Below are 26,574 nucleotides of genomic sequence, written 5' to 3'. Positions count from 1 at the left end.
ACCTTGCAAGACTTCTGGTAGGTGCCAAATGTTTGTTGCCGACGCCGGAATTAGGCCATCGTGGTTATGCCTAATCGGATCCTGGATTGATGCCACATGATTTATTGTGACTAGGCTGGTGTTGGATTTAAGCCTTTATGCCCTGTATAATGTTGCTGCAGTTTTGGGCACATGGTTCTTCAAGCCTATCATACGTTTTTGTTATCCTAACATACCGAATCGTCAGGTGTTTGTGTGCTAGGCTACATTAGCCTAGGCCTAAGTGTTTGTGAACAGTCTACTGGTAAGATTTCAGTATATAACCGCAATGTCGTCGTCATCGAATCATATTAGAATTGATTATTTTAACCCATCGAAAATTTCCTTGGAATTATAGTTAAGCCTATTAGAGGCGCATTTTGGTCATTTAAATGTTACAGAGGCTGATGAAAAAAAAAAATGCCCTGCTTGTGTCATTGGGTACTGAGGTTTTTAGTGTTTTAGGCAATCTTTGTGCTCCTGATTTGCCCCACACAAAGTCTTATGGTGAATTGGTTCAGTTATTGGAAGGTCATTTTATTATTAAGCCATCTTATCACAGAAGTTTGATAGCCTTCCAGCAAAGAAAAAAAAAAAGGAAGGATGAAAGTGTAAAAGAATTGTATGCTGATTTAAAGGCTCTAGCAAAGCATTGTAGTTTTGGCAACCAATTTGACAGTATAATAAGAGATCAGTTATTTATGGCCGTAGATGCCGAACTTTATTTGTCAAATTTAGTGGCTCTCAACATAGATCTCCAAGCAATGACCTCTCAGGCTATTTTGGAGAGAATTTTGAATATGGAAAAAGCATTTGTATGTGAGAAAGAGGAGGTTCAGTCACAGGTTCAGTCACACGTTCAGGTTGTGAGAAGAAAGTATGTAGGTTTATCTTGTCAACATTGTGGTTTCTCCCATGACAGCTTTTATTGTAGATTTAAGCATTTATCATGTAATAATTGTCATAAAAAGGGTCATTTACAGAGGGTTTGTAAAGCCAAAAGAGAGAGTGGTTATAGTACGGCTAGAGGTTCAAATCAACTGAGCAAGAAGGATTTTAACAGTAAACCCAAGTTTAATAATAGGAAAACTGTAAAGATGGTGGAGGGTCAAGATGTATCATTAAGTGATGATAATGAGGATGATAAATTGTTAACTGTCAGAGATAAAATCTATGCTGTTCATGCTGAGCAATTTTATTTTTCGGTTAATAAGTCCCATTTGAGATTGATAGTGGTGCGACTGTTTCAACTTTGAATAAAGATTGGGTTGAGAAGTTAAATTTGAAAGTTGAACAATGTAAGAAACCCTTACAGGCTTATGATGATTTTAATATAAAGGTTTTGGGAAAAGTGATTACTCCTGTTGTGTATAATGGATATGAGGTATCACAAGTCTTTTATGTTGTTGGTTCAAATAACACAAATTTATGTGGAAAAAATCTAATGAAACATGTTGGTATTTATTTGGCAGGATTAGATGAAAGTACCAAGGTTAACAATGTTCATAATGTAAGTGTTGAACAAGTGTTTGAAGATTATAAGGAAAATAAGAAGGAAATTCGCATATGTGCAGATTATAAACATTTGAATAAGCAAATACAATGTGATAAATACCCTTTGCCTAAAATTGATGAACTGTTGTGCAGTGTTGGTAAAGGCAAAATTTTTTCTAAGATTGATTTGAAGAATGCATATTTGCAGATACCTGCTGAAGAACAAAGTCAAGAGTTTTTAGTTATTAATACACACAAGGGGATGTATAAATACAAGAGGTTGCCATTTGGCTTGTCCTCTTCTCCTGCGATTTTTCAAAGATTTATTTCACAGATCTTATGTAATATTGATGGTGTTGCTGCATATATGGACGATATAGTTGTCAGTGGTGAAAATACAGATGAGCATGATGAGAGACTCAAGAGAGTTTTAAAGGTGTTGCAATTGTATAATGTACAGATAAATAAGAGTAAAACAGTTTTAAATATGGAATGTATTGAATATTTAGGTTACTGTATATCAAAAGAAGGAATAAAACCATCCCCAAAGAAGGTAAGAGCAATTTTGGATGCTCCATGTCCTACCTCAGTAGCAGAGGTCCACTCATTTTTAGGGATGATTACATTTTACTGTAGATTTATTAAGAATTTTTTCAACTAAATCAGCTCCATTGTATGGTTTATTGAAGAAAGGGGCCAGGTTTAAATGGACAAAGGTTGAACAGAAGGCATTTAAATGTCTTAGGCAAGATTTTGATGGGTCATATCCCTTGATTGTTGAAGTTGATGCTTCACCCGTTGGAGTAGGATGTGTCTTATTGCAAAAGGTCCATGGAGTAGAAAGACCTATTTATTTTGCCAGCAAGAAATTGAGTAGTGCTGAGATGAAATATTCACAGTTGGATAAAGAGGGACTGTCCTTGATTTTTGCTGTCAAAAGACTTAGATATTTTCTTTTGGGTAGAAAATTTATGGCTAGAACGGACCATAAACCATTGATAGGATTGTTTGGTAAAGATAAGCCAATTCCTCAGAATGCTAATTCTAGGATACAAAGATGGGCCTTGTTACTTTCGCAAAATGACTTTGATCTAGTGTATAAACCTGGAAAGGAAAATGTTATTGCCGATGCACTTAGCCGTCTTCTAGTAGAAGATGAAATTCAGTCTGAGATTCCGGCCGAGTATGTAAGATTAGTGTAATTGCTGGATTTTGACGAAATTTCTTATAAGGTAATTAGTCAATACAATAAGAAAGATAAAGTGATGTCTCAGTTAATTAATTGTCTAAGATTAGGCTGGACTAAAGAAAATAATTTGTCTCATGGAATATTGTAATGTTAAAGATGAATTGTCTCTTCATGATGAGATAGTGTTATACAGGAATCGTATTATAATACCTGTAGAATTGAGGTGTAGGGTATTGACTCATTTACATAATGGCCATAATGGAATAAATGCTATGGAAGCTGAGGCTAGGGAATGGGTTTGGTGGCCAAAGATTGACCAGGACCTTGCAGAGATGACAAAGAATTGTGATATTTGTTTTAAGAATTATAAACAACCATCAGCTAATACGTTGTCATGGCCTAATACAGGAAAACCATGGTCTAGGGTCCATATGGACTATGCAGGTCCTATAGATGGTAAATATTTTCAAATTGTCATTGATTCTTACAGTAAGTTCTTAGATATAAAGTTTTCTAGTTCTGCAACATTTGGTGTCACTATAAATCACCTAAGGGAAGTGTTTTCTAATTTTGGCTTGCCAGACATGATGGTGTCAGGTAATGCCCCCAATTTTGTATCACAAGAATTGGAAATGTTTTTGCAAAAGAATGGTATAAAACATGTGTGTTCTGCCCCGTATCACCCAGCCTCTAATGGTCTTGCAGAAAGATCTGTAAGGACATTTAAGGAGGGTTTAAGAAAATTTAAAGAGGGAGATTATACTACTAGGGTTTGTTGTTTCCTTTATGATTATAGAAGAACTGTACATTCGTCTACAGGAAAAGCTCTTGCAGAGATTATGTTTAATAGAAATTTTAGAGGTACTGTAGATGTAAAACTGAAAGAAAGTAAACAATGTAAGGATAGTATTTCAAATGAAGAAAACATGTACAAAGTTGATGATGCTGTGTTTGCACTTAACTATGGTCAAGATCCACCCTGGGTGGAAGGCAGAATTATGGAAGTATTGGGGTTAAGAAATTATAAAGTGCAAGTACATTGTTCAGGTAATATGATATGGAAAAGACATTCGGATCAATTGATACATAGATATTTCGGTGATTTTAATCAGTCTAATAATGAAATGTTGAATAATGATTATGATGGTCCTGTTGAAAGTGAAATTGAAATTGAAATTGATAATACTATTGTAGCAAGTGTTCCTAGTGAATTAACAACCAATTCTAATATCATAGAAACAAATGATGTACCTTCAAGAGATATTATTAATGTACCTTCTAGAGATGTAAGTAATAGTTACTGTGATGAGTTACCTATACAGACTCCAGTAGTGAGAAGGTCACAAAGGAATGTAAAACCACCTGATCGTCTTAATCTATAATTAAGCGTTTTGAATTCATATAGAATTTTCAGGTTCCCTTGTTTAAAGAATTTTGATGATTTATTTTTCATACGTGATGTTTAAAGAATTTTGATGATTTATTTTTTTATTCGTGATGTTTAAAGAATTTTTATTTATTTTTTTATTTTGCAATTATTGCAAATTCTAGGGGAAAGGAATGTTATGATATAAGGGATTTAATCCTTTATTTATAATAAGGTTATCCCCTTTATTGAACCTCTCTTGTTTTCATTGTACTTATACCCGCGGTTGTTTTTCGAACGGGAAGCCATGATTTTGTCTTCTTATTGTGTCAAACCTCAACAGTTTGTTTACGTTGCGAGTACCGTAACAGTAACGAAGGAGGGTAACTTCGGAACGGCTCCTCAGTTACCTCGTCACCTTTCCCCCTCGAAGCGTAAATGCTATGTGGGGTGCAGATAGCCATGTGGCGTGTTAATGCATGCGTCCCCTGTTGATATACGATAGCCTAGAGGGAAACCTTTAGGGTACTTGCACCAGAAGTTAGAATTCTGTGAAACCTTTAGTTTAATTCTCTGGGAATATCTACTGTAGTCATATATACCCTAAGGAAGCTACTGAAGGAACCTTCCATCAGGACTACATGACTTGAGCCCAAAAAATTAAACTAAAGGTTTCACAGAATTCTAACTTCTGGGGTGAGTACCCATAAGATTTCCCTTTAGGATATCGTATAACAACAGGGGACGTATTCTTGACACACCACATAGCTATCTGCACCCCACATAGCGTTTACGTTTCGAGGGGGAATAGTGGCAAGTTATGGGAGGAGCCGTTACAAAGTTCTCCTCCTCCGTTACTGTTTTGGTACTCGGCGACGTCAACATCCGGCCGCCATCTTGGATGACGCCGCCGGAGCGCGCCATCGTCATTCCTTCTTACGTAGCGTATATGACCAGGTGCTTTTTCCCAGTTGTTTGCTAAGTAATTCATCATGTCGCAATCTTCTGCCTCGCGTTCTTCTGGAAAGTTGAGTACCATATTCTTGTATTGTATAAATAAGCTCTAGCCGTAAAGTAACGCCTTTTTATCTTAAAATACCGCGTTTTGTGGCGGAGCTGTGCCTTGACCGGAGGCGTCATGTCGGACGCGGTTGTTCGCCTCGCATGCTTTATTTAGTTAGCCAGAACAACCCTACCCGGTCTTATAACTAATTATTAGCATTAGTTATTAAGTCTTCATTGCTAGGAATTAGTTATATTATGCCGATAGTATCCTTTTTTCGGCTAGCATAGGTAGCCGATCGTAGACTAGGGTGCTAGCCTAGCCCCTAGACTTGATAGCCTAGGGGGTTTTTGTTTACTCTCATGCATGATATAATAAGTGTTCCTAGTTTTAGTTTATGAAATGGAGATTTTAGGCATTTATACATATAAGATTCAGTGATTGCACATATGTTTTCGCCTTCGAGGAAGTATACTAAGGGTTTCGGTGATCTTGCTAGCTGACTCCCTTGCCCCTCACCTAACGTAGGGCCGTGTATACTTCCTATCCTTCCCAGTTACCTTACCTAAGGTATCTCCTCCCTCTGAGGTAGCCTAGGCTACATCCTCGAATCGTATTCGAGTAAGGTTAGGCTAGGATTTTTTTTCCCCACTCCTGGCCATAGCACATTAGCTTTGAGTTTGGGACAGAACCTCAGAGTACCTGTCGTTCGCTCCCAGCTCCCCCTCTAGGTGAATGAATTCTCCTTTTGGGGCCTTGCTGGTTGGCGAAGGTGGAAGGGCTCTGCCTTTCCCCCTAGTCCACACTTGGTAGGGTTTCGACCCTTTCCTCCCTGAGGCCTAGCGACCTGTCCTACACCTGCCTTCCCTGGTTCGGGACTCGCTTCCCTAGCCTAGGTTAGGCAGGCCAGGGGATTCTGTTTCTTTATAGTTTAGGTCATTACACTAGTGCTGTACCTTCTCTGAACTAACCTACCCTAGGCTGGAGAATGATGATTCCTACACCTGGGATAGGGCTGGTTCCAGAACAGAACCCCCCCCCCCTTGGGGCGTTGGTGAAGGCTACGCTTTCCCCACGCCCCCCCTCCGGACCCTCACCCCCCCCCCCCCCCCCGGTCCTTTTGTGTTGACCTAGCCATCACACCCATGTCCACTGTCCTACAACTCCACCGTGTGCCGGCGGGTTTTGGGTTCGGCTTGGTCCCATCTTGGGTGAGTCCGAGCTGCTTCGCTTCCCGCATATAGTCGAACTAAGGGATAGCGTAAGTGATCGGTCTGCCAGCGTGGGACCTCCCTATCTTAGAGTGTTCTCCGGTCCTCCCTTAGGCCACCACCCGCAATTCCTACCGACTGCCGGCTCTGTTGCGCCTGGATGAAGGATTGACCCCTTCTCTTTCATTTGAACACTCCTTCCGGAGGAAGACGAGGTCGGGGTAACGAACTACCCTTCCCTCTCTCTTCCCCTACCCTTTCTCTCTACCTATCAGTGCCGGTCCACTGCCGCTACCCTGCCGGCAACAGCTGTCAGGGTATGCTAGTATCCACTCTGTCTCATTGATTGACGCCAGTGCTGGAATACCTTCGCCGTTCGCTTGCCGACTGGCGGGGGCCGCCGGATGCCGGCAATCTGCCATCATCTAGAAGCTCCTATTCTCTCTGCCACATAGACTGATGACAGTGAGGGGTTCCCACCCTCGATGCGTTTCCGGCATGCCGCTACGCCGCCGGCGCCACCTAATCATATTATTTCAGTGGACTGTCACCTCTCCCCTGCCGGCCTGGTGCCGGCAGCGACTATTGTATAGCTATATATGATAGCCGGTATGTCTATGGTACAGTGCTTACCCTAGACGAAAATCTATGATGTATAGTTATGCAGTAAAAATATTTCCAGCATACTCTGTGCATCCATGTGCAGTCCCTTGCCAGGACCCACCTGATTAGAGAGGGATTACTTCTTCCCCCCTTTTCTTATCCTAAACTGAATAAACTCAGTTTCCCCCCTTCTCACCATGACTAATTCTCCAGAGGAAGCCTAAGCTGTGCTTAATCCATTGTGGATATCTCTTCCATCTCTTGGGCTCTTTAAGAGCCCCTAGAATTAGTCTCGGTGTGTGGTCACGGCAATTGGCTGGGCGGGATGCACATGTATGGATCTTTTCTGCTTCTTTTCCAGCTTACTATCCTAAGCTTACACAAGAAAAGGAATCTTATATTAAGGCAAATAACTTTAATACTATTCTAAGATTACTTTAAGTCTTTACTTTAGTTCATTGTATGTGACTTCCACAGACTCATTCCCCTCCTTTTACAGGAGGAGTATGTCCGGTGTGAGAGCCCCTTCTGCAGCGTTCGGCGTCCGGACTTCTACGGCCACTTGGCGTGCCGAACCCACGCCAGCTGTTCTATCACCAAGGGGACTCTCTGGTATTAGGACCCGCAGGTCTACACTGTCTGCAAGGACCTGCTCCACGAAGCGTTCGAGGACCCTCCCTCTGTGGAGGCCTGGGACATTGCCCGAGAGAAACTGCGAAAATGGGTGAGTAGTTTCCAAAAGAACGCCACGGGGCCCTATCTCCCGAGTGAGAAGATGAGAGCTTTGCGCTTCCCAAAGGCATCTGCGGATGCTGTCATCCCAAAGGCCGAGATTCCCTGCGTCCAGCTGACGGTGGAACCTGACGTTTCGGACGCACTGCAAGACTTCCATCTTGACGAGGTGGAACAGATGTCGGAGATATCAGACACCACCGAAAGGACCCTGATGGCCGAGGGTCAAGAAGAGGAGGAGCAGGTGGAGGTTCTGGACTCCGAGGGCGAGGTCGCCCGCACCCCCTCTGTCACTTCTGTTGCCGTAACGGAGCCCGTCCCCTCTACTTCATCGACGCCTACTCCTACTCCGTTGCTACTGGAGAACCAGGACAGTATCCAGGCCCTAGTGGCCCTCCTGGATGAGAGGTAACGAAGAGGACAAGAAGACCTCAAGAGGGAGATTCTCCGTCTGTCAAAACAGTCGGTCAGGAAGATCAACATCAAGGATCTTCCCCCTTGCTCAGTAACCAACCCCTGGAGGCATGCCGAGCACATGCCAATCACTAGTGGACAAATCTTCGTCAATGACAAGCTAGGCACTGTCCCCCTTAAAGAGGTGGAGTTTTGGCCTAGTTTTGAGGCGTACCCGGACTGTTACATCCGTCTCAAGTCCGAGCCAGCTTCCAAGGAGGAAACCGAGCCTAAGGAGGTCATAGTGTTTGACCATGCTAAGGCTCAATCTCTTTTGGCCGGAAACCTTAAGAGCAAGGGCTACACCAACTCCAAGGTGCCGGCCCTTAGCAAGAAACATCCTTCTTTTCTTGCTCCTGCCACCATGGTCTTCCCCTTTGCCGAGAAGTCCTTGCTGGCAGTGTTGAAGGCGGTGGAGGAAGGGAAGCCTTGCCCTACATTGGAGGAATGTAGGCCCCTCTCCCTTGCCCTACCTCCTGATGACAAGAACTGGAAAGACACCCAGTTAACTTTCTCGGTAGGAAAGTTGGAGGCTGACGTAGCAGGACGTCAGTTTAACGAGAACCTCCGTAAGCTCTCCGAATACCTTCTACGTCGGGAGGTGGATACGAAAGAGAGACTAGCCGCCTCCCTTTCCCTCCAAGTGCAATTGGAAACAATGGCCGGGGACACTCGGACCCCAGATATGTATATGGTCTTAGCTAAGACCCATCTTGCTACCCTGACAAAAGACTTTTACAGCTTCATCAGGGCTCGGAGAGCCTGTAGGGAATTCGTGTTCACGGACGCTACCGTCAAACACGAATCCCGGAAACTGATATCCTCCAACATTAGGGGGAAAAACCTCTTCCCCGATGATCTCGTGAAAGAGATAGTAGATAGAGCCACCACCGAGAACCGGAACCTTCTCAACAAGTGGGGCATGTCAAGAAAGAGGAAATCTTCTCAGGATTAGGGCCCCCAGCCTAAGAAGAAGTCTCACAAGCTTAGACCTCAGCAGCGACAGGCTAAGCGCTAGTTTCCAGCACCCGCTACTCCCCAGTTGGTGGCTCAGCCCCAACATACCTTCCAGTTGGTCCCTCAGCCGGTGGTGGCCCAGTCACCAGTTTTTACCCCTGCCTATGAAAGGCAATCCACTACCTTTTGTCCCAAAGGTAGAGGCTCCGGCAGAGACTTCTCTCGACGCCCTTCCAGAGGGAAAGGAGGGAGGGGAGCAGGCGGCCGAGGTGGCAAACCATCGGGAAACCAGAAGCAATGAAATGCTTCCGGTGGGAGGAAGACTCCGCCTCTTCCAGGATCGTTAAACCTTCGATCCTTGCGCTCACAGCATCATCAAGAACGGACTAGGGTGGAGCTGGTTTCACCACCTCCAACCTTCCATCAATTCTTCCAACACTCCACCCCTATCCTGGAAGAATAAGTCCAAGAACTCTTGAACAAGAATGTGATCAAGAGGGTGAAGTCCACCAGGTTTCAGGGAAGTCTGTTCTGTGTTCCCAAGAAGGACTCCGACAAACTCAGAGTCATTCTGGACATGTCTGAGTCCCCTCTCAACACGTTCATTGTGAACAACAAATTGAAGATGCTAACTCTTCAGCACATCAGAGCCCTACTGCCCCAAAAGGCATTCACAGTCTCGATAGACTTGGCGGACGCCTACTGGCACATTCCAATGAATCGCCAGGCCTCCTCCTACCTAGGATTCAGGCTTCAAAGAAGGCAGTACGCCTTCAGAGCCATGCCCTTCGGACTCAACATAGCTCCAAGGATCTTCACAAAGCTCGCAGACACAATCGTCCAACAGCTACGCCTTCAAGGCGTCCAGGTGATGGCTTACCCGGACGATTGGCTGGTATGGGCCAAATCCTCAGAAGAAGGCTTGCAAGCTTCAAGAAAAGTGACCTAATTCCTGGAACATCTGGGTTTCAAAATCAAAACCAAGAAGTCTCGATTATCTCCAGCTCAGAAGTTTCAGTGGCTAGGAATCTATTGGAACCTTCAGTCACACCGTCTTTCCATCCCTCCGAAGAAAAGGAAGGAAATAGCGGGATCTGTCAAGAGACTCCTAAAATCCAAACGGATTTCAAGACGTCAACAGGAGCAGGTGCTCGGCTCCCTCCAGTTCGCTTCAGTGACAGACCCAGTGCTACGAGCACAGCTAAAGGATGCATCGGGAGTCTGGAGAAGATACGCATCCATCGCTCGAAGAGATCTCAAGAGACCTCTGCCAACCAGGCTTCGCTCACTCCTAAAGCCATGGTCGAAGGCAAAGAACCTGAAGAGATCAGTTCCCCTTCAACCCCCACCTCCGTCAGTCGTTATCCACACGGATGCATCGCTTGAAGGATTGGGGGGTCACTCACCTCAACGACAAGTTTAAGGAACATGGTCTCTCCTATTCAAGACGTTTCACATCAACTTCTTGGAGGCCATGGCGGTCCTTCTCCCTCTGAAAAGGCTGTCTCCTCGACCCTCGTCCCACATCCATCTAACCCTGGACAGCGCCGTTGTGGTCAGATGTCTCAACCGTCAGGGCTCAAGTGTTTCTGCCCATCTTCCGCCTTGCGGAAAAGAAGAGATGGCACCTCTCAGCAGTTCACCTTCAAGGATTCCGCAACCTGACGGCGGATGCTCTATCGAGGACAACCCCGATAGAGATAGAATGGTCCCTAGAAGCAGACTCATTCTCCTTCATCTCTCACCAAGTCCCGGAACTGCAGATCGACCTCTTCGCGACGAGCGACAACAAACAACTTCCTCGTTACGTGGCCCCTTACGAAGACCCCAGAGCGGAAAGCAGTGGACGCCATGTCCCTGGATTGGAACTTGGAATAGATGGTCCAAGATTTACCTGTTCCCTCCACCCTACCTTCTGCTGAAAGTCCTCACCAAGCTGAGAACCTTCCAAGGCACAGCAGCCCTAGTGACACCCAAGTGGCCACGGAGCAACTGGTTCCCCCTAATCCTGGAGTTACAACCCAAGATAATTCCCCTGCCGGACCCATTTCTATCCCAGCAAGTTCAGAAGTCGACTGTCTTCGCTTCAACAAGGAAAACCAGAGATCTACAGCTCATGATTTTTTCTCCCTAGCCGTTAAGAATAGGTTTGGGATCTCAAAGAAAAGTTTGGACTTCCTAAAGGAATACAAGACTAAATCTACCAGAAGGCAATACGAGTCTTCCTGGAAGAAATGGGTATCCTTCGTCAAGGCTAAGAATCCTACGGAAATCTCTATAGATTTTTGTCTGTCCTTCTTTATTCACCTTCATGGACAGGGCTTGGCAGCCAACACGATTACTACCTGCAAATCGGTCTTAGCAAGAAAACTACTCTATGCCTTCCAGATCGACCTGTCCGACGACATCTTTAACAAGCTGCCAAAGGCATGTGCTAGACTCCGTCCTGCACCTCCTCCGAGACCTATCTCCTGGTCTCTCGACAAGGTGCTCAAATTTGCCTCAAGTCTGGACAACGAGTCTTGCCCTCTGAAAGATTTGACACAAAAAGTGATTTTTCTTTTTGCTCTCGCCTCGGGAGCACGAGTCAGTGAGATTGTGGCTTTATCAAGAGAAGAGGGCCAGATACAGTTTGCTTACACAGGCGAACTTACCCTCTTTTCTGACCCAACCTTTCTCGCCAAGAACGAGCTTCCCATCAAACGGTGGGGCCCCTGGAGTATCTGCCCCCTGAAGGAAGATGTCTCTCTATGCCCAGTAGAGAGTCTAAAGGTCTATCGTTGAAGAACTTTAGACTTTGGCAAAGGACAGCTCTTTAACCCTGGATAGGTACGCTCCTCGGACACCCCTTTAAGGGTATACTCGGACGCGAACGACCCCGACGCCAAAAAAAATTCTTGAAAAATCAGTTTTTGCAGTAACCTCCTTTTTTCTTTTGCCAAAAAAAACTTCAATGAATGCTTAAAACAACTGTAAAGACAAATACTACTCATCTGCAGAAAAACTATTTATTATAAATATTTTAAAAAATTAAGTAGAAAAAAAAAAGACCTGACATAAAAATTCATAAAAAAAAGTTTATACATATATACACAATTCCTTTTAGGAATTGATTCTTGAATGTTTAGGACACATCTTGATGTATTTTGGATGAAGTCAGACCCATGGAGGTGAAGATCTGAAATGAGAAAAAAAGGGTAACTTTTTTTGGCCAAAAAAATTTGTCCAAATTTCATGAGATTTTTTGGGTACCCAAATGAAATAGGAAGTGGCTAATTTTTTTAGGGAATAAACATATGTTATCCTAAAATAGAAATATGTAAAAAAATCTTCATTATTTTGTAAATTACATTTATATCAGGGGCCATATCTAAAGGTAATTTTTTGAGTACTTAGAAATTTCGTAAAAAAATACATATATTTAATATATAATATGATATTTATGCAGGTAAAAATATACCAAAATATCACAAATTCTATAGGGAACAAGAATATATATAGATAGGGCAGCTTACGCTTCGGATATGTCCACAAAATGGCCGCCAACCACACTGACTCAGACTCCCTAATCTGCCACTTGAAATGTAGGAAGGGTATGTCAATTTCAAGGTGTTATTTACTAATCTAATTATTATTGGATATGCATAAAAATTGTATGGTGGGTTGCTGGATAATTGACGATTATTTTACGACTATAAAATTAAAATTCTGACCCAAAAAATTTTTTTGAAGGGAAATAAAATCGAAAAAAAAAATGTAAAACAATATAATATTTTAGCTAAAAAAAAATTGATGATATTCAATCAAAAAAAAAGTAAACAAAATTTTCCGACAAATAAACATCTAGAGGAATCATTACTCTGTGATAGTTACTTAGTACGTAGTAATTTTGAAAGAATTGGGAAAAAACGAAAAAATGGCAATCACCGGAAAATCGAACACATACCTATATATACGCCATATCTGGCTAAAAAAAAGATAGGCATGGGTAGCCAGATCATCTAGAAACACTTTCCAACACTATAAAAATATAAGTTTTGCGACACTACTTGCCAATTCCTTACGGTAACATGACTAAGCAAAAAAATGCAAAACAAATAAAAAGGGGCACTCGCGGAAAAATGGCTAACATTCTAATATACGGCATTTCAGAAAAAAAAAATTCAGCCACGTGCTAGGCAAACCATCAAGGCACATTTTCCGACAAATAAACATCTAAATGAATAATTACTCTGTGATAGTTCCTTAGTACGTAGTAATTTTGAAAGAAATGGGAAAAAACGAAAAAATGGCAATCACAGGAAAATCGAACACATACCTATATATACGCCATATCTGGCTAAAAAAAGAAGATAGGCATGGGTAGCCAGATCATCTAGAAACACTTTCCAACACTATAAAATTATAAGTTTTGCAACACTACTTGCCAATTCCTTACGGTAACATGACTAAGCAAAAAAATGCAAAACAAATAAAAAGGGGCACTCGTGGAAAAATGGCCATTCTAATATACGGCATTTCAGAAAAAAAAAAATTCAGCCACGTGCTAGGCAAACCATCAAGGCACATTTTCCGACAAATAAACATATAAATGAAATATTACTCTGTGATAGTTCCTTAGTACGTAGTAATTTTGAAAGAAATGGGAAAAAACGAAAAAATGGCAATCACAGGAAAATCGAACATATACTTATATATACGCCATATCTGGCTAAAAAATAATAGGCATGGGTAGCCAGATCATCAAGAAACACTTTCCAACACTATAAAAATATAAGTTTTGCGACACTACTTGCCAATTCCTTACGATAACATGACTAAGCAAAAAAATGCAAAACAAATAAAAAGGGGCACTTGCGGAAAAATGCCCAACATTCTAATATACGGCATCTCAGATAAAAAAAAAGACATGCACGTGTTAGCCCAACCATCAAGGCTCACTTTCTAACACATAAACATGAAAAAAAAATCAATAATATACGGCAATTCCTTACTACGTAGTAAATTTTTACAAATATTGAAAAAAAAACAGAAATTGGCAACCGCAGTTAAATACCCAATATACTAATAACTACGTCGTATCTGATAAAAACAAAATCACGCATGGGTAGCCAGATCATCTAGACACACTTTCCAACACTAAAAAAGCAAAAGTTTTACGACACTATTTCGCAATATCTTACGGAAAAATGACTTGGCACAAAAATGAAAAAAAAATGAAAAAGGGACACTCGCGGTAAAATGCCCGACATTCTAATATACGGCATCTCAGATGAAAAAAAGACATGCACGTGTTAGCCCAACCATCAAGGCACACTTTCTAACACATAAACATGAAAAAAAAATGAATAATATACGGCAATTCCTTACTACGTAGTAATTTTTACAAATATTGAAAAAAAACAGAAATTGGTAACCGCAGTTAAATACCCAATATACCAATAACTACGTCGTATCTGACAAAAACAAAGTCATGCATGGGTAGCCAGATCATCTAGACACACTTTCCAACACTAAACAAGCAAAAGTTTTACGACCCTATTTGGCAATATCTTACGGAAAAATGACTTAGCAAAAAAATGAAAAAAAATGAAAAAGGGGCACTCGCGGTAAAATGGTCCTCGTGGTGATGAACGACATTTTAATTAAAAAAAAAATCATGCACATGGTAGCCAAACAATCCACCAAGACTTTCCACAACTGATAACCTATACAAGTTGCACCATTCTACGACAATTTCATAATACGTAATAACTTTGATAATTATGCAAACTACCTTAGAAGGGTAAACTCGGTCGCGAACGACCCCGACGCGTCTCAGAAATCGGGGAAGGAGTACAGCTACAGCAATGCACATCTGGACACTACTAGAGCGTGTAGGGGAGACACCTCCTGCAGGTCGATCACCCACAAATTCAGTCACGGGGGTGAGTCACGTGAGAAAAACCTGTTTTTTTTTGACGCTCGGGGTCGCAAACGACCCATCGTACCTATCCAGGGTTAAAGGAGATACACCAGGGTCTGATTTGTCACTCAAACAACTAAGGGCGAAGATCACCTACTTTATTCTCAGAGCAGATTCTGACAGTACACCCGCAGGTCATGATCCCAGGAAAGTCGCCTCTTCCCTGAATTTCTTCCAGACGATGGACTTCGGGAGTCTTCGTTCCTTCACGGGCTGGAAATCATCGAAAGTGTTTTTCAAACACTACGCTAAGCAGGTGCAAGAGTTGCGACGCCATGTGGTGGCAGCAGGTAGTGTGCTAAAACCTGCTGCTTAGTGCTGCGTAAAACAGTGAGTTATTCGGGACTCTAACTCCATGGGTGCCTGTGTTGACCCCAGTGCGAAACATAGTGAATTTAAGTGCTACCTAGTGACGCTAAAGACTGTTCTTCTACAAGGTGAAGTAACATAGACTGTAACACGTGTGCCACATGTTTTAACATGAAGTGTAGGCTATATAAGACTTTCTAGAAAGACTTTATAGTTCCTCTGGAACTTATGTGTGCTATGGCAAGTTTTTCCCTTTCAGATTCCACACCCACTTCTTTGATGTCTTTAGCCTATGTTTTTAATTGCATCGATTATTGTAAATTTTTTTTACCTATTTCATGCTAATCCTGTTTTATTGAATTAAAGAGTATCAGATTACCCTGTGTGTCTCATTTCGCCCTCTCTTTCTCATGAAATAAAATCACTGTTACAGACTTTATTACCCTTTGTTTTGATATTTTATGAACAATGTTATAAACTTGTTCTCTTGATGCATGCTCATCTAGATTAAGGTAACTTGTTCCAACACGATTATACTTACCTTCTCTATCTGGCCCTGGTACCGGCAGGTATCTCTGATACTAGGTGAGTTCCTCTATCAAGCAACTTCAAGATGTTCCTTCTGTCCATTTAGGACTTCCCTGCCAGGGGGGGGGGGGGGGGGCAGGAAGCACTAACATGGTATATGCTTATCTGAGGTGGCATGTGACGGATATGCCACAGGTCTCTGTGGTCATCAGACCAAAGGAATATTGTTTAGAATTCGAAAGGCACTACAAAAAAGGGGAAAAATCCACGATACATTAATTCTCTGGTACACTTCCATCAGGACGACATGGCTTGAGCCCAAAAAACGGATTTTGAGCAAAGCGAAAAATCTATTTTTGGGTGAGATAGCCATGTCGTCCTGATGGACCCGCCCTTATTCTCTATTTGGCCTTAACAGACCCCTCCCAATCTTATTGTATTATGGAGGCTGGCATAAACGCTGAAAGGAATGACGATGGCGCGCTCCGGCGGCGTCATCCAAGATGGCGGCCAACATGGTGGCCGGATGTTGACGTCGCCGAGTAACAAAACAGTAACGGAGGAGGAGAACTTTGTAACGGCTCCTCCCATAACTTGCCACTATTTCCCCTCGAAGCGTAAACGCTATGTGGGGTGCAGATAGCTATGTGGCGTGTCAAGCATACGTCCCCTGTTGTTATACGATATCCTAAAGGGAAACCTTATGGGTACTTGCGCCAGAAGTTAGAATTCTGTGAAACCTTTAGTTTAATTCTCTGGGAATATCTACTGTAATCATTTATACCCTTAGGAAGCTACTGAAGGAACCTTCCATTAGGACGACATGGCTATCTCACCCAAAAATAGATTTTGAGCGAAGAATCTTGCAGTATTTGTTTCATAGCTCTTGTGATGTGCAATGGGCAGTAACTTGATCTATTATAACATTTTCTAACTCTAGAAATTCACACGAGACAGCTAAATTCTTAACTCTAGGCACAAATCCATCTAAACTTTCATTTTCTTTCTGATATGCTTGTGCTGTAAATCGATACCTTTCAAAAATGTTTATTGACCTGAGGAGCAAAATATGCAGTTAGAGCCTTAATTGCTGCTTCACTTGTGTCATCTGTAGGTTGCAATGTCCTAAATACTACCCGAACCTCTTTACCGGCAATATAAAGTATCAAAGCCTTCTTCTGTGAATATTTCATACAATGTAATGCTTCTAAATATATCGTAGATTCCTCACACAACTGTTGCTATCATATTGCATCAAAATTTGGTTCTACAGCAGTGCTAAAGCATCCAGGATGTTAAATGTCCACAGGCATTTTGAATTCCTACCTGAATTAAGTTAGGCTATTGAACTTAAAAAAATCCACTTGTAACTTTCCAAACAAAGTTAATTATAACCTAGTTCCTGTACTGGTAATTGCACTTTTTTATACTTTATGTAGAAACTCAATTAGTTTTCCCTTTATGTCTATTCATGGGAAACTAACTCAGACTTATAGCAAATATTTACCTTAACACCACTGTCTACTTGTAAGGAATCTCACCCCTACCTTGTTTTAACATAAATAAAATAGAAATGTTAATTTTCATGTTGGCTTCTTTCTTGACATATAACGTGATTGTAGCTTACTGTTCCTGTGGCTGGCTGTAGTTTCCTGCTGGACTTGCATTCTTATTGTTGGCTCTTTTACTTCTGCGTGAGTTCTTTCAGTCCTTCATTGTCAAATGTTACATTTGTTATCAGTGTAACTGTCTGCAGCCGTACATACCTGAAATAAGCGATGGTTATTGTAGTTTTGTTAATCCCATCATTGACTCTGCTTAGTGGGATTCAATGATATGTTTGTATTGGTGTGCTACTGTCTTAAGCACACATTTGAGTATGAGTTGTTTTCAAATGTATTTGAATGGTTTACTGAACACATTTTAGTAGTTTTTAAGTTTTATTGTGAATAACAACTGAGTTAAACATCTCCATCACTGGAGGAAGCTGTGTTGGTCCACATGACCAATTCTGGTGAAGTTTTGATATGAACTGAACAAATTACTGATATCCCAAATATCGTACACTTGCTTTAATTTGGCTAAGTGACGGAATCGGAAGACACCTGCATCCGGTGACGTCACAAACTTTCACACGAAGAGACAATGTGTTGACACTAAGAAAGAATGACAACTTAGCATCTTACATCCTGTATACAATTTGAGTTGACCATAGCAAATCTCACGGTCAGCTCTTCCAACCAACATGACATATTACGTCATTTGTTTTAAACATGTAATATTACTATTCTAATCATTACATAAGCTCGGCCAGCTATCTCAATTTTTTTACAAAAATTTAACAACAAGCCGAAACATGGTTATTAGGTGTGACTGGACATACGTATCATTCATTGCTCAAAACTAGCTATATCCAACTGAGGACGAATGTCCAAATAGGCACATCAAAATTAATAACAATAATGCATACAAAAAAGATATTACCAAAGCAAAAAGAAAAATGCATGCCAAGATCATATATATGGTACATTGCTAGCAAATGATTACATGGTACCAAAAAATAAAATAAATTCTGACTTACAAATGATTCGGTAACTTGATAAAGAATAATTGTTACCTTTGTCAGAAACAAGATACTCAATTTTTAGTGCACAAATACGAATTCCTGGTACGTACACGTACCACGGTTTCGTACATATATATATATATATATATATATATATATATATATATATTTATATATAGGGCTGATACATTTTATTAGATGCCCATAGATTCTGTTATATATCTTATATATTTTTTTCTTTTTTTTTTTCTCTTTTCTTTTTTAACATTCCGGCTTATATATTTTTATTAGATGCCGAGAGAAAAAAATGATTTATATCCTTTTTTATTTTATTTATTTTTTTAAATGTTATTTTAAATGTATTTTTAACAATGCAAATGTAGAGAATTTCTTTAATTACATATTACTAGCGTACTAATCAGCTTTTCATACAAACATCATCCTGACAAATTACTCCCCTAGCGAATGAGGTGGCCACTCATACAGCTTTGAACTGGATCAGGTAAGGGGTATTGTCAGGGCTATTCAACTTGTTCCTTTGTAGCTGCTTGCTGTGCCGTAACCTACGCCAAACAAGGATGTTCACGGCGATAAAAATTAACGCCGTTACAAATAAACCTGCTAGTAATATAGGGTGAAGAATCTCTTTGTAAGTCGGCGACAGGTGGTCCTTTTCGGTAAGTTTCATTAAACGTTTCGCCACACTTCCTTTATAGGGGAGAGGAAGTGCGGGCGTTGTAGAGGTCCACGTGAAGTTCGCGAAGTAAGCACGTTCTCTGATGATTGTCCGTAGGCCAGTCACCATGGAATTCGGGGAAGTCCCGATACAGCCATCTGCTGCGACGAAGATGTGGTTGAAGGATGTGGATCCGTCAGGGCATGATACATTGAAGCCGTCCTTGTCGTATCGTATCCACGAGCCATTATTTAGTCTGCAATTGAATTCTTTATTGTCAAAGGGATAAAGCTTATCCAGACAATTTTCACTTGTATGGGAGAGAGCACCGTCTAGCACTATACCTAACTCGCATGAATCCATCAAGTTTTTACAGAATTCAAATGAGTCAGCTGTACATATTTTTCTATCCATTGCGTCTGAACAGTGAGTTAATTGATTTAAGTCTTTAATGACCGTATATGTTTCCTTGTCTGGGGAAATCAATACGTGTCCTGTCAAACTGGATATTACTGGATTTGAGTGATTCGTCATGAAAGTCGGAAATGGTGATATCCTGTAAGATTGCCAGGCATCAGAAGAATCAAAGGGAATTGTAATCCTAACCTTGTTATTATCTACGTTTACTGTAATTAGGCTGTAATAAAATTCTAACCTATGTTCGTCTAACAAAGGAACATAGCCTAGTTTATCCCTAGTGTTCTCCAGAACTAATTTTAAGTAACGTATAGGCAACAAATGGGGTGACAATACACCTTTAGTTGCTAACGTGATAGCTTCTACATAATCCTTGGATTTCTCAATGAAATGTGCAATTCTGTTATGTATGTGATCTATCTTTGAATCATAATACGTTAATGTTGCTAACAAATCCTGTACTTCCATAATTTGAACGATATTATCTGAATGTTCATTTAACAAATCCATAATTTTATTGATTGAAGCTAACTGATCCCTTAGTTCTGACATAATCAATTCATCTTTATGAGTCAAGAACTCAATTTTCTTATTTTGATTACTAATTTTAAGACGATTGGAAAGTCCTAAACCTAAACTTGCAACAGACCCAAAGATGCTTAATGCAGCATAAATGAACGGATTCCGTCTTTCTTTTTGTTCGTGTCCTACAGTCCACATCAAAAGGTCATAAGCCAAAGATCCTGTCTCTCCAGTCTTATTTTTCAAGTCATCAGATAGCATCTCTGCAACTTTTAATGTTGATCCAAGCAAACTCTTAGTAGTCAAATGAAAATGTCTCCTATGCAACTCATCCAATGATGCAGAAAACCTTGAAATGGCGGTTCTTAAGCTAGTGACATCATTCTCTTGAAGAAAAATTGCTTGCATGTGCACTTCGACAATTACGTTGGTTGATGTAATAAAAATGTCTTCTTGTCTTTCAACTATATTGCCATATTTAAAATATATATTCTTAGTCTTAGAACTCATCCCATACGAAAAAAATGTCTGAGCGAACAATATCACTCCCAACAACAAAAAATTCATCTTGGAAACCTGTAACGAGAAAAAATATATGTAATTACTCCTGTATTAAAAAGAAAACTTTTTAGTTACAAAAATTAAAATTTTTCCTCACTTCTTTTTAATTTCTTATGTGAGACAATGGTACTATTCTCTCATCCGTGGGTTGGGCTACGTTTTGAATTCTAAACCTATTGGCCGTTAATGTTTCCAAAATGTTAAATGGGCCTTCAAACTTAGGTGTTAGTTTATAGTTGAGCCCTTTTCTGACATTGATTTGAATATAGATGTTATCACCCACGGTATATGTTTTAGTTGGTTTCGCTATTTTATCATGATTCCTTTTCATTATGATTTGTGATTCTTCTAAATTCTTTCGAAGGATATCATATCGACTTATACTTGCATTTATACATTCTTTTAAAGGATTTGATAGATTAGTTGTAGGCGTTAATACATGGAAAGGTGTTCTAACTGGGGTACCATACAATGCTTCATGCGGTGACATTTTAATTGATATATGATATGAATGATTCAGAGTACTCAGTGCCGCCGGTATTGCAATATCCCAGTTGGGGTCTGATCCCCCTAGTGTTACCCTTAATATATTTAATATCTTCCTATTTGCTCTTTCCACTAGCCCATTCGACTCTGGGTGATATATCATGGTATTAACCTTCTTTATGTTGAGGAATTCACACAATGAGATAAGAAAGTGATTATTAAATTCACCACCCGAGTCTGAGATTATCATGTGTGGAATTCCATGTTTACAAATGTAACACTCGTAAAACTTCCTAGCGCATTCAATCGCAGTTTTAGTTTTAAGCGCTATTAGTTCTGTATATCGAGTTAAAGCATCTATAATTACTAAGAGGTGCTTATTTCCTCTGTCTGACTCGTAAAATCCTGTTAACAAATCTAAATGTATTCTTTCAAAGGGTTGATTGGGAACAGGATAAGCTCCTAAGCTAATAGGTGTTTTCGTATGCCCTTTGTTTTCCTGACATGTGCGACAATTAGCTATGTGTCTTTTTATATCTGTAAGCATTGTATGCCAATAAAACAATGATTTGGCTTTCTGTGACATTAATGAGAACCCAGGGTGTCCATGTAATGGATTTGAATGCAACCAATTCAGGACAGTGGAAACAAGTGAGTTTGGTACTACTACCTGGTCGTTAGTTACATGTGGTGTATTGCGGGTTTTCCTTGTCACAGTCCTACACAGAATATTATCTTTGATTACATAATTCTGCTGCTTATACTTTATATATTCTTTTTCTTTATGATTGCCTTTCAAAGCATTTATAATTGTTTCTATTTTCTGATCTTTTCTTTGCTCAGTCTGTAACAATTCAGCACTCCAGCCTAAATCTTCTTGTTCAGATATTGTTTTTACAATAGGCATGGATGTTGATATATCTATTAATTCAGCTAAAGACTCCGTACAAGATGACACGGGGTTGCGTGATAATGCATCCGCAATGATATTTGCTTTCCCAGGTAAATACCCGATTCTTGCGCCAAAATCTTGAATGATTAAATGCCACCGAGTTCGTTTAGGGCTGTGATTGAAGCCTTTAAAGAACTCTGTTAGTGGTTTATGGTCAGTAAGAACCTTAACGGAATAACCGTAAATTATGAACTTAAAATGCACTAGCGAATTAACAATAGCTAGTCCTTCCTTGTCTATTACTGCATACTTACTTTCGGAAGTTCTCAATTTTCGAGAATAGAAAGCTATCGGGAAAAACTGTTTATCATATTGCTGAAGCAATACCCCTCCTACTCCTAAGTCTGAGGCGTCTGTTGCAATGAAGAATTCCTTACCGAAGTCAGGAAATTTTAAGATAGGAGAACTACACAGTTCATCTTTCAAAGTATTAAACGCCTGTTGATGTTGCTCAGACCATATGAAATCTACGCCCTTCTTCGTAAGATCAGTTAAAGGAGCGGCTATTATTGAATAGTTGCGTATAAAACGCCTGTAATATCCACTACAACCCAGAAATTGCTGTATTCCCTTGACATTAGTAGGTATGGGAAAATTACGTATAGCCGACACCTTATCATGGACTACTTTAAGACCTTGGCTTGACACCATGAAACCCAAATATATTAATTCTGTTTTGAAAAATTCACACTTACTAATCTTTACCCTTAAGTTATGTTGTCTTAATCTCTGTAGTACTAGTTCTAACTTACGTAGATGTTCTTCTAAGGTGTTGGAAAAGATTACAAGATCATCCATATAGGCATGCAATATATCCCCTAACAAGTCTCCAAACACTATGTTAATCATTCTTGTAAATGTTATAGGAGCACAACGTAAACCAAAAGGCATCCGTAAAAATTCATAATGTCCCCTGGCTGTGCTGAAGGCTGTGTATGGGATACTATCTTCTTCTAATGATATCTGGTGAAAGCCTTTAAGTAAGTCCAAACTGGTAAAATATTTATTCTGACCTAACAAAGACAAAATATCGTCAGTACATGGCACTGGGAATCGATCAGGGATCGTTTCCTCGTTTAGACGACGAAAGTCGACGCAGATACGCCATGTTCGATCTTTTTTCGGTACAACTATTAAAGGAAAATTATAAGGGCTATTTGATTTTCTAATGACTCCTTCCTCTAACATTTTACCTACTTCATCATTTATTTCATTCTGGAATTTCATAGGGAGTCTGTACGAGGGTACATATATAATTTTCTGTTTGTCTTTTAACCTTATTTGATGCTCGATCACATCTGTTTTTCCTAAGGATCCATCCGTAGTGGAAAAGACATCTGTATATTTATTTAAAAGTTCAAAAATTTTCTGCTGAATTTCTTCGTCTTGAATGTCCTTACTGATTTTATTTTTAATAGATCGTAAAAGGGATTCATCCGCAACTGATTGAGAGTGATTGATTTCAGCAACGGTAAGAATACGATGTTTATAAACTTCTACATCCAAGATATGTTGATTTTTGTGAATTACTAAAGTGTTATTTAAATGATTACAGACTTCGATATTACATTGCTGATGTGAGCCTACTGTATAAATAGCTTGTGTGACAGACAATCCGTTGGTTTTCAAAGTATCGGAAAGGATTAATATTTCAGATCCCGGTAGTGTTTTCTTTATTTGCACTATTAAATTCGAAGGTATGTTTGGTTCGATATATTGCGTGCAAGATGATATTACGGGTGAACGAGAATTCTGCTGGGTCGCGTATATTATTTCTTTATTAGTGAGACAAGTTATTGGTTCTTCAACGTACGTTACGGTTACATTTGTCGTCTCCTTTTTATCCAAAACTGACTTTAAAGTATTAGAAGACTTATAGAATTTCCCTTTGATATACACGCCGTGCTTTGCAGGAGCTAAGATAATGTTTTGATTTCCCATAGATGGGTATCCTATAATTACAGCTGGATACATATTAATGTTTTTCACTACAACAAATGTATCGGCAAACGTGCGATTACCGACTCTGAACTGAATATGAGTTATGCCTATGACGTTTAATTTATTATTTCCTATACCTGAAAGTCTGATTCCTGATTTTTCAATCGGAAAGTTCGAAAACAACAAATGATGCGTCTTCAAATCCATAATATTACGTGGACTACCAGAGTCAAAAAATAACGTAAAGGATTTGTGTTCTAAATTTACAGCATATAAGGTTGGCCGTAACTCATTTTGGCTTATTATTGTATGAATTCGTTGCAAATCTACGGGAGCATGCACTGTTTTACTTAATTCGGCCGTGTGTTTCATAGGAAAATCTATTGTCTCACAATTATCTGATAAAACATTAAATTGATTATTCAATACTATTGATGTTGACATAAATGACCTTGACCCAACATCACTCTCTTCCCCTCTAGAGTTAACTATGTGGTATTTGCTTTGCTCTGCACATTCTGAAAATTAGGCTGACTTTGCGAGGTCTGGTTTGACGGCCCAGGCTCAGCGATATTTGAAGAAGTGTTTGTTTGTTTCGGACTCTGAACTGCATTGACATTTTGTTGTTTCTTCTTATTGTTAAAATGAGGATTTTTCTTTTTATTTCCATATGGAACTGACTGTGGAATTGACTGTGTATTTCTAGGATATTGTTGTGTCTTACGCGCGTAACATTGACTATAAGAATGTGATCCTGTGTTGTGAACTGAACAAAATTTCGTTCTACAGTCTGCGCTTATGTGACCTTGACGTTTGCAGTTGTAACACGTCACTCCCGCTACTGGATTATTAATTACGTTCACTGTTTGTGGTTTTGTTTCATTCTTAGCAAAAACTTGAGTTAACACGGGATCGAGATCTGGACACTTGGACATGTGTTTCTTTATCTGTTTATAGACATCCAATTCCGTACTTGCAGGCATTAACTTCTTATCAAAGCACCGCACTAAAGCTTCAGGCAACATAAGTGTCATGCAAGTTAAATACATTAATCGTAAAAAATCTTTCACGGAGATATTATCGTTAGTAACCCAAGTGGAATTACCTAAAATGTCCTGATATTCGTTAAGCCTATCAGCTATGAGAGCTGCTCTCTCAACAACATTAAGCCGATTCATAGTGGCTTGATTAAGTGTATTTCGTAACGTTAACACTACATCCAAAGCTTCCTCACCCCCATAGATCGCGCGTAACCTAACTTTGAAATCATCCCAAGTAACTGCTTCCTGAAATGAAACACCTCTTAAATACGCACTCGCATCCCCCTTAGAAAAATCTATAAAACTTTCAGCTTCTTGTAATTGTACAAAAGGATCTACGATTTGTTTGGCATTTAAATGGGCATCAACGGATGAAATCCATGACTCCACATTTTGTGGCAAGAACCCGTTGACACGGCCTTGAAAAGGAAGGATTGCTGACCTGGCATTTACAAGCGTCACAATTGGAGGAGGATTAGCCTGGCCTACACCACTAGGTCCAGGGGTAGGGCTGACAGGAGGAGCCATGACTGCTGTATTCTTTTTTTTTCTATCTCTTTGACCCCTTTCAATCCTATCAAAATATCTATATGAGTACAGACGCCCACTGCGTAAACGCATATGTATAATAAAATTCCCCCAACAATGTTACTAATCCCAATACATTTCCCCCCAAGAGTTTATGAAAGAAAAAGGAATTAGCACAAAGAAAGAAAAATTCTAAATGAGAATTCGGAGTTTCTTATAACAAAGTTTAGGAATTCACTCACCCCAGTAATAATTGACTAACGACTTGTGATAACTACACTTCACTGCACAAACTGAAATGAATACAAAATCTCTGTACTTAGCTTATATATGAAGTCGAGTCGTCTCTCTCTCTCTCTCTCTTGATGTTTTGTTAGCGATGTCTCGTTCTAGTTTCTTGTAGAATGTAGGTCTTCCTGGATATGTTTTGCAATAGTTGAATGCCAGTCCTTGGGTTTCCTAGGATGTTGATTGAAGATTCTATTTGTATACTAACATATGTTGGTGTTAGCATTTTCGTTGGACTTAGTCAAAATTGTAGATTCTTGTAGATAGTTTTATTTTGAAGTCTTGAAGATCATTCTCTGGTTTCACAGCTTTTATGTTGAAGTCTTGAAGATATATCTCTGGTTTTACAGCTATTTATTTTGAAGTCTTGAAGATATTTCTCTAATTCTTAGAGTTTAACCGCTGTCTTTGAGTTTAATCGCTGCCACCATTTATTGGTGTGCTACTGTCTTAAGCACACATTTGAGTATGAGTTGTTTTCAAATGTATTTGAATGGTTTACTGAACACATTTTAGTAGTTTTTAAGTTTTATTGTGAATAACAACTGAGTTAAACATCTCCATCACTGGAGGAAGCTGTGTTGGTCCACATGACCAATTCTGGTGAAGTTTTGATATGAACTGAACAAATTACTGATATCCCAAATATCGTACACTTGCTTTAATTTGGCTAAGTGACGGAATCGGAAGACACCTGCATCCGGTGACGTCACAAACTTTCACACGAAGAGACAATGTGTTGACACTAAGAAAGAATGACAACTTAGCA

General features: G+C 39.9%; 1 protein-coding gene across 1 annotated transcript; it reads left to right on the top strand.

Annotated features, from left to right (window-relative positions):
• The first annotated feature begins 410 nt into the window (after positions 1 to 410).
• On the top strand, positions 411 to 2,714 carry LOC137645243 (uncharacterized). Its single transcript, XM_068378064.1, has 3 exons — positions 411 to 1,223; positions 1,334 to 2,065; positions 2,202 to 2,714. Exons 1-3 carry the CDS (start codon positions 411 to 413, stop codon positions 2,712 to 2,714), a joined length of 2,058 nt encoding a protein of 685 aa, XP_068234165.1.
• Positions 2,715 to 26,574: the final 23,860 nt, after the last annotated feature.

The sequence above is a fragment of the Palaemon carinicauda genome, chromosome 8 (genome assembly GCF_036898095.1).
Source record: "Palaemon carinicauda isolate YSFRI2023 chromosome 8, ASM3689809v2, whole genome shotgun sequence".
NCBI classification, from domain to species: Eukaryota; Metazoa; Arthropoda; class Malacostraca; order Decapoda; family Palaemonidae; genus Palaemon; species Palaemon carinicauda.
Note: the sequence above shows the minus strand (reverse complement) of the source record. Positions and strands in the feature narration are given on the sequence as shown.

Coding starts and splice junctions, on each gene's coding strand:
- LOC137645243 (XM_068378064.1), top strand. CDS start 411: ATGTTACAGAGGCTGATGAAAAAAAAAAATGCCCTGCTTGTGTCATTG. Junction 1,224..1,333: donor CTGAGCAATTTTATTTTTCG/GTTAATAAGTCC, acceptor AAACCCTTACAG/GCTTATGATGATTTTAATAT. Junction 2,066..2,201: donor TAAAACCATCCCCAAAGAAG/GTAAGAGCAATT, acceptor GGTTTATTGAAG/AAAGGGGCCAGGTTTAAATG.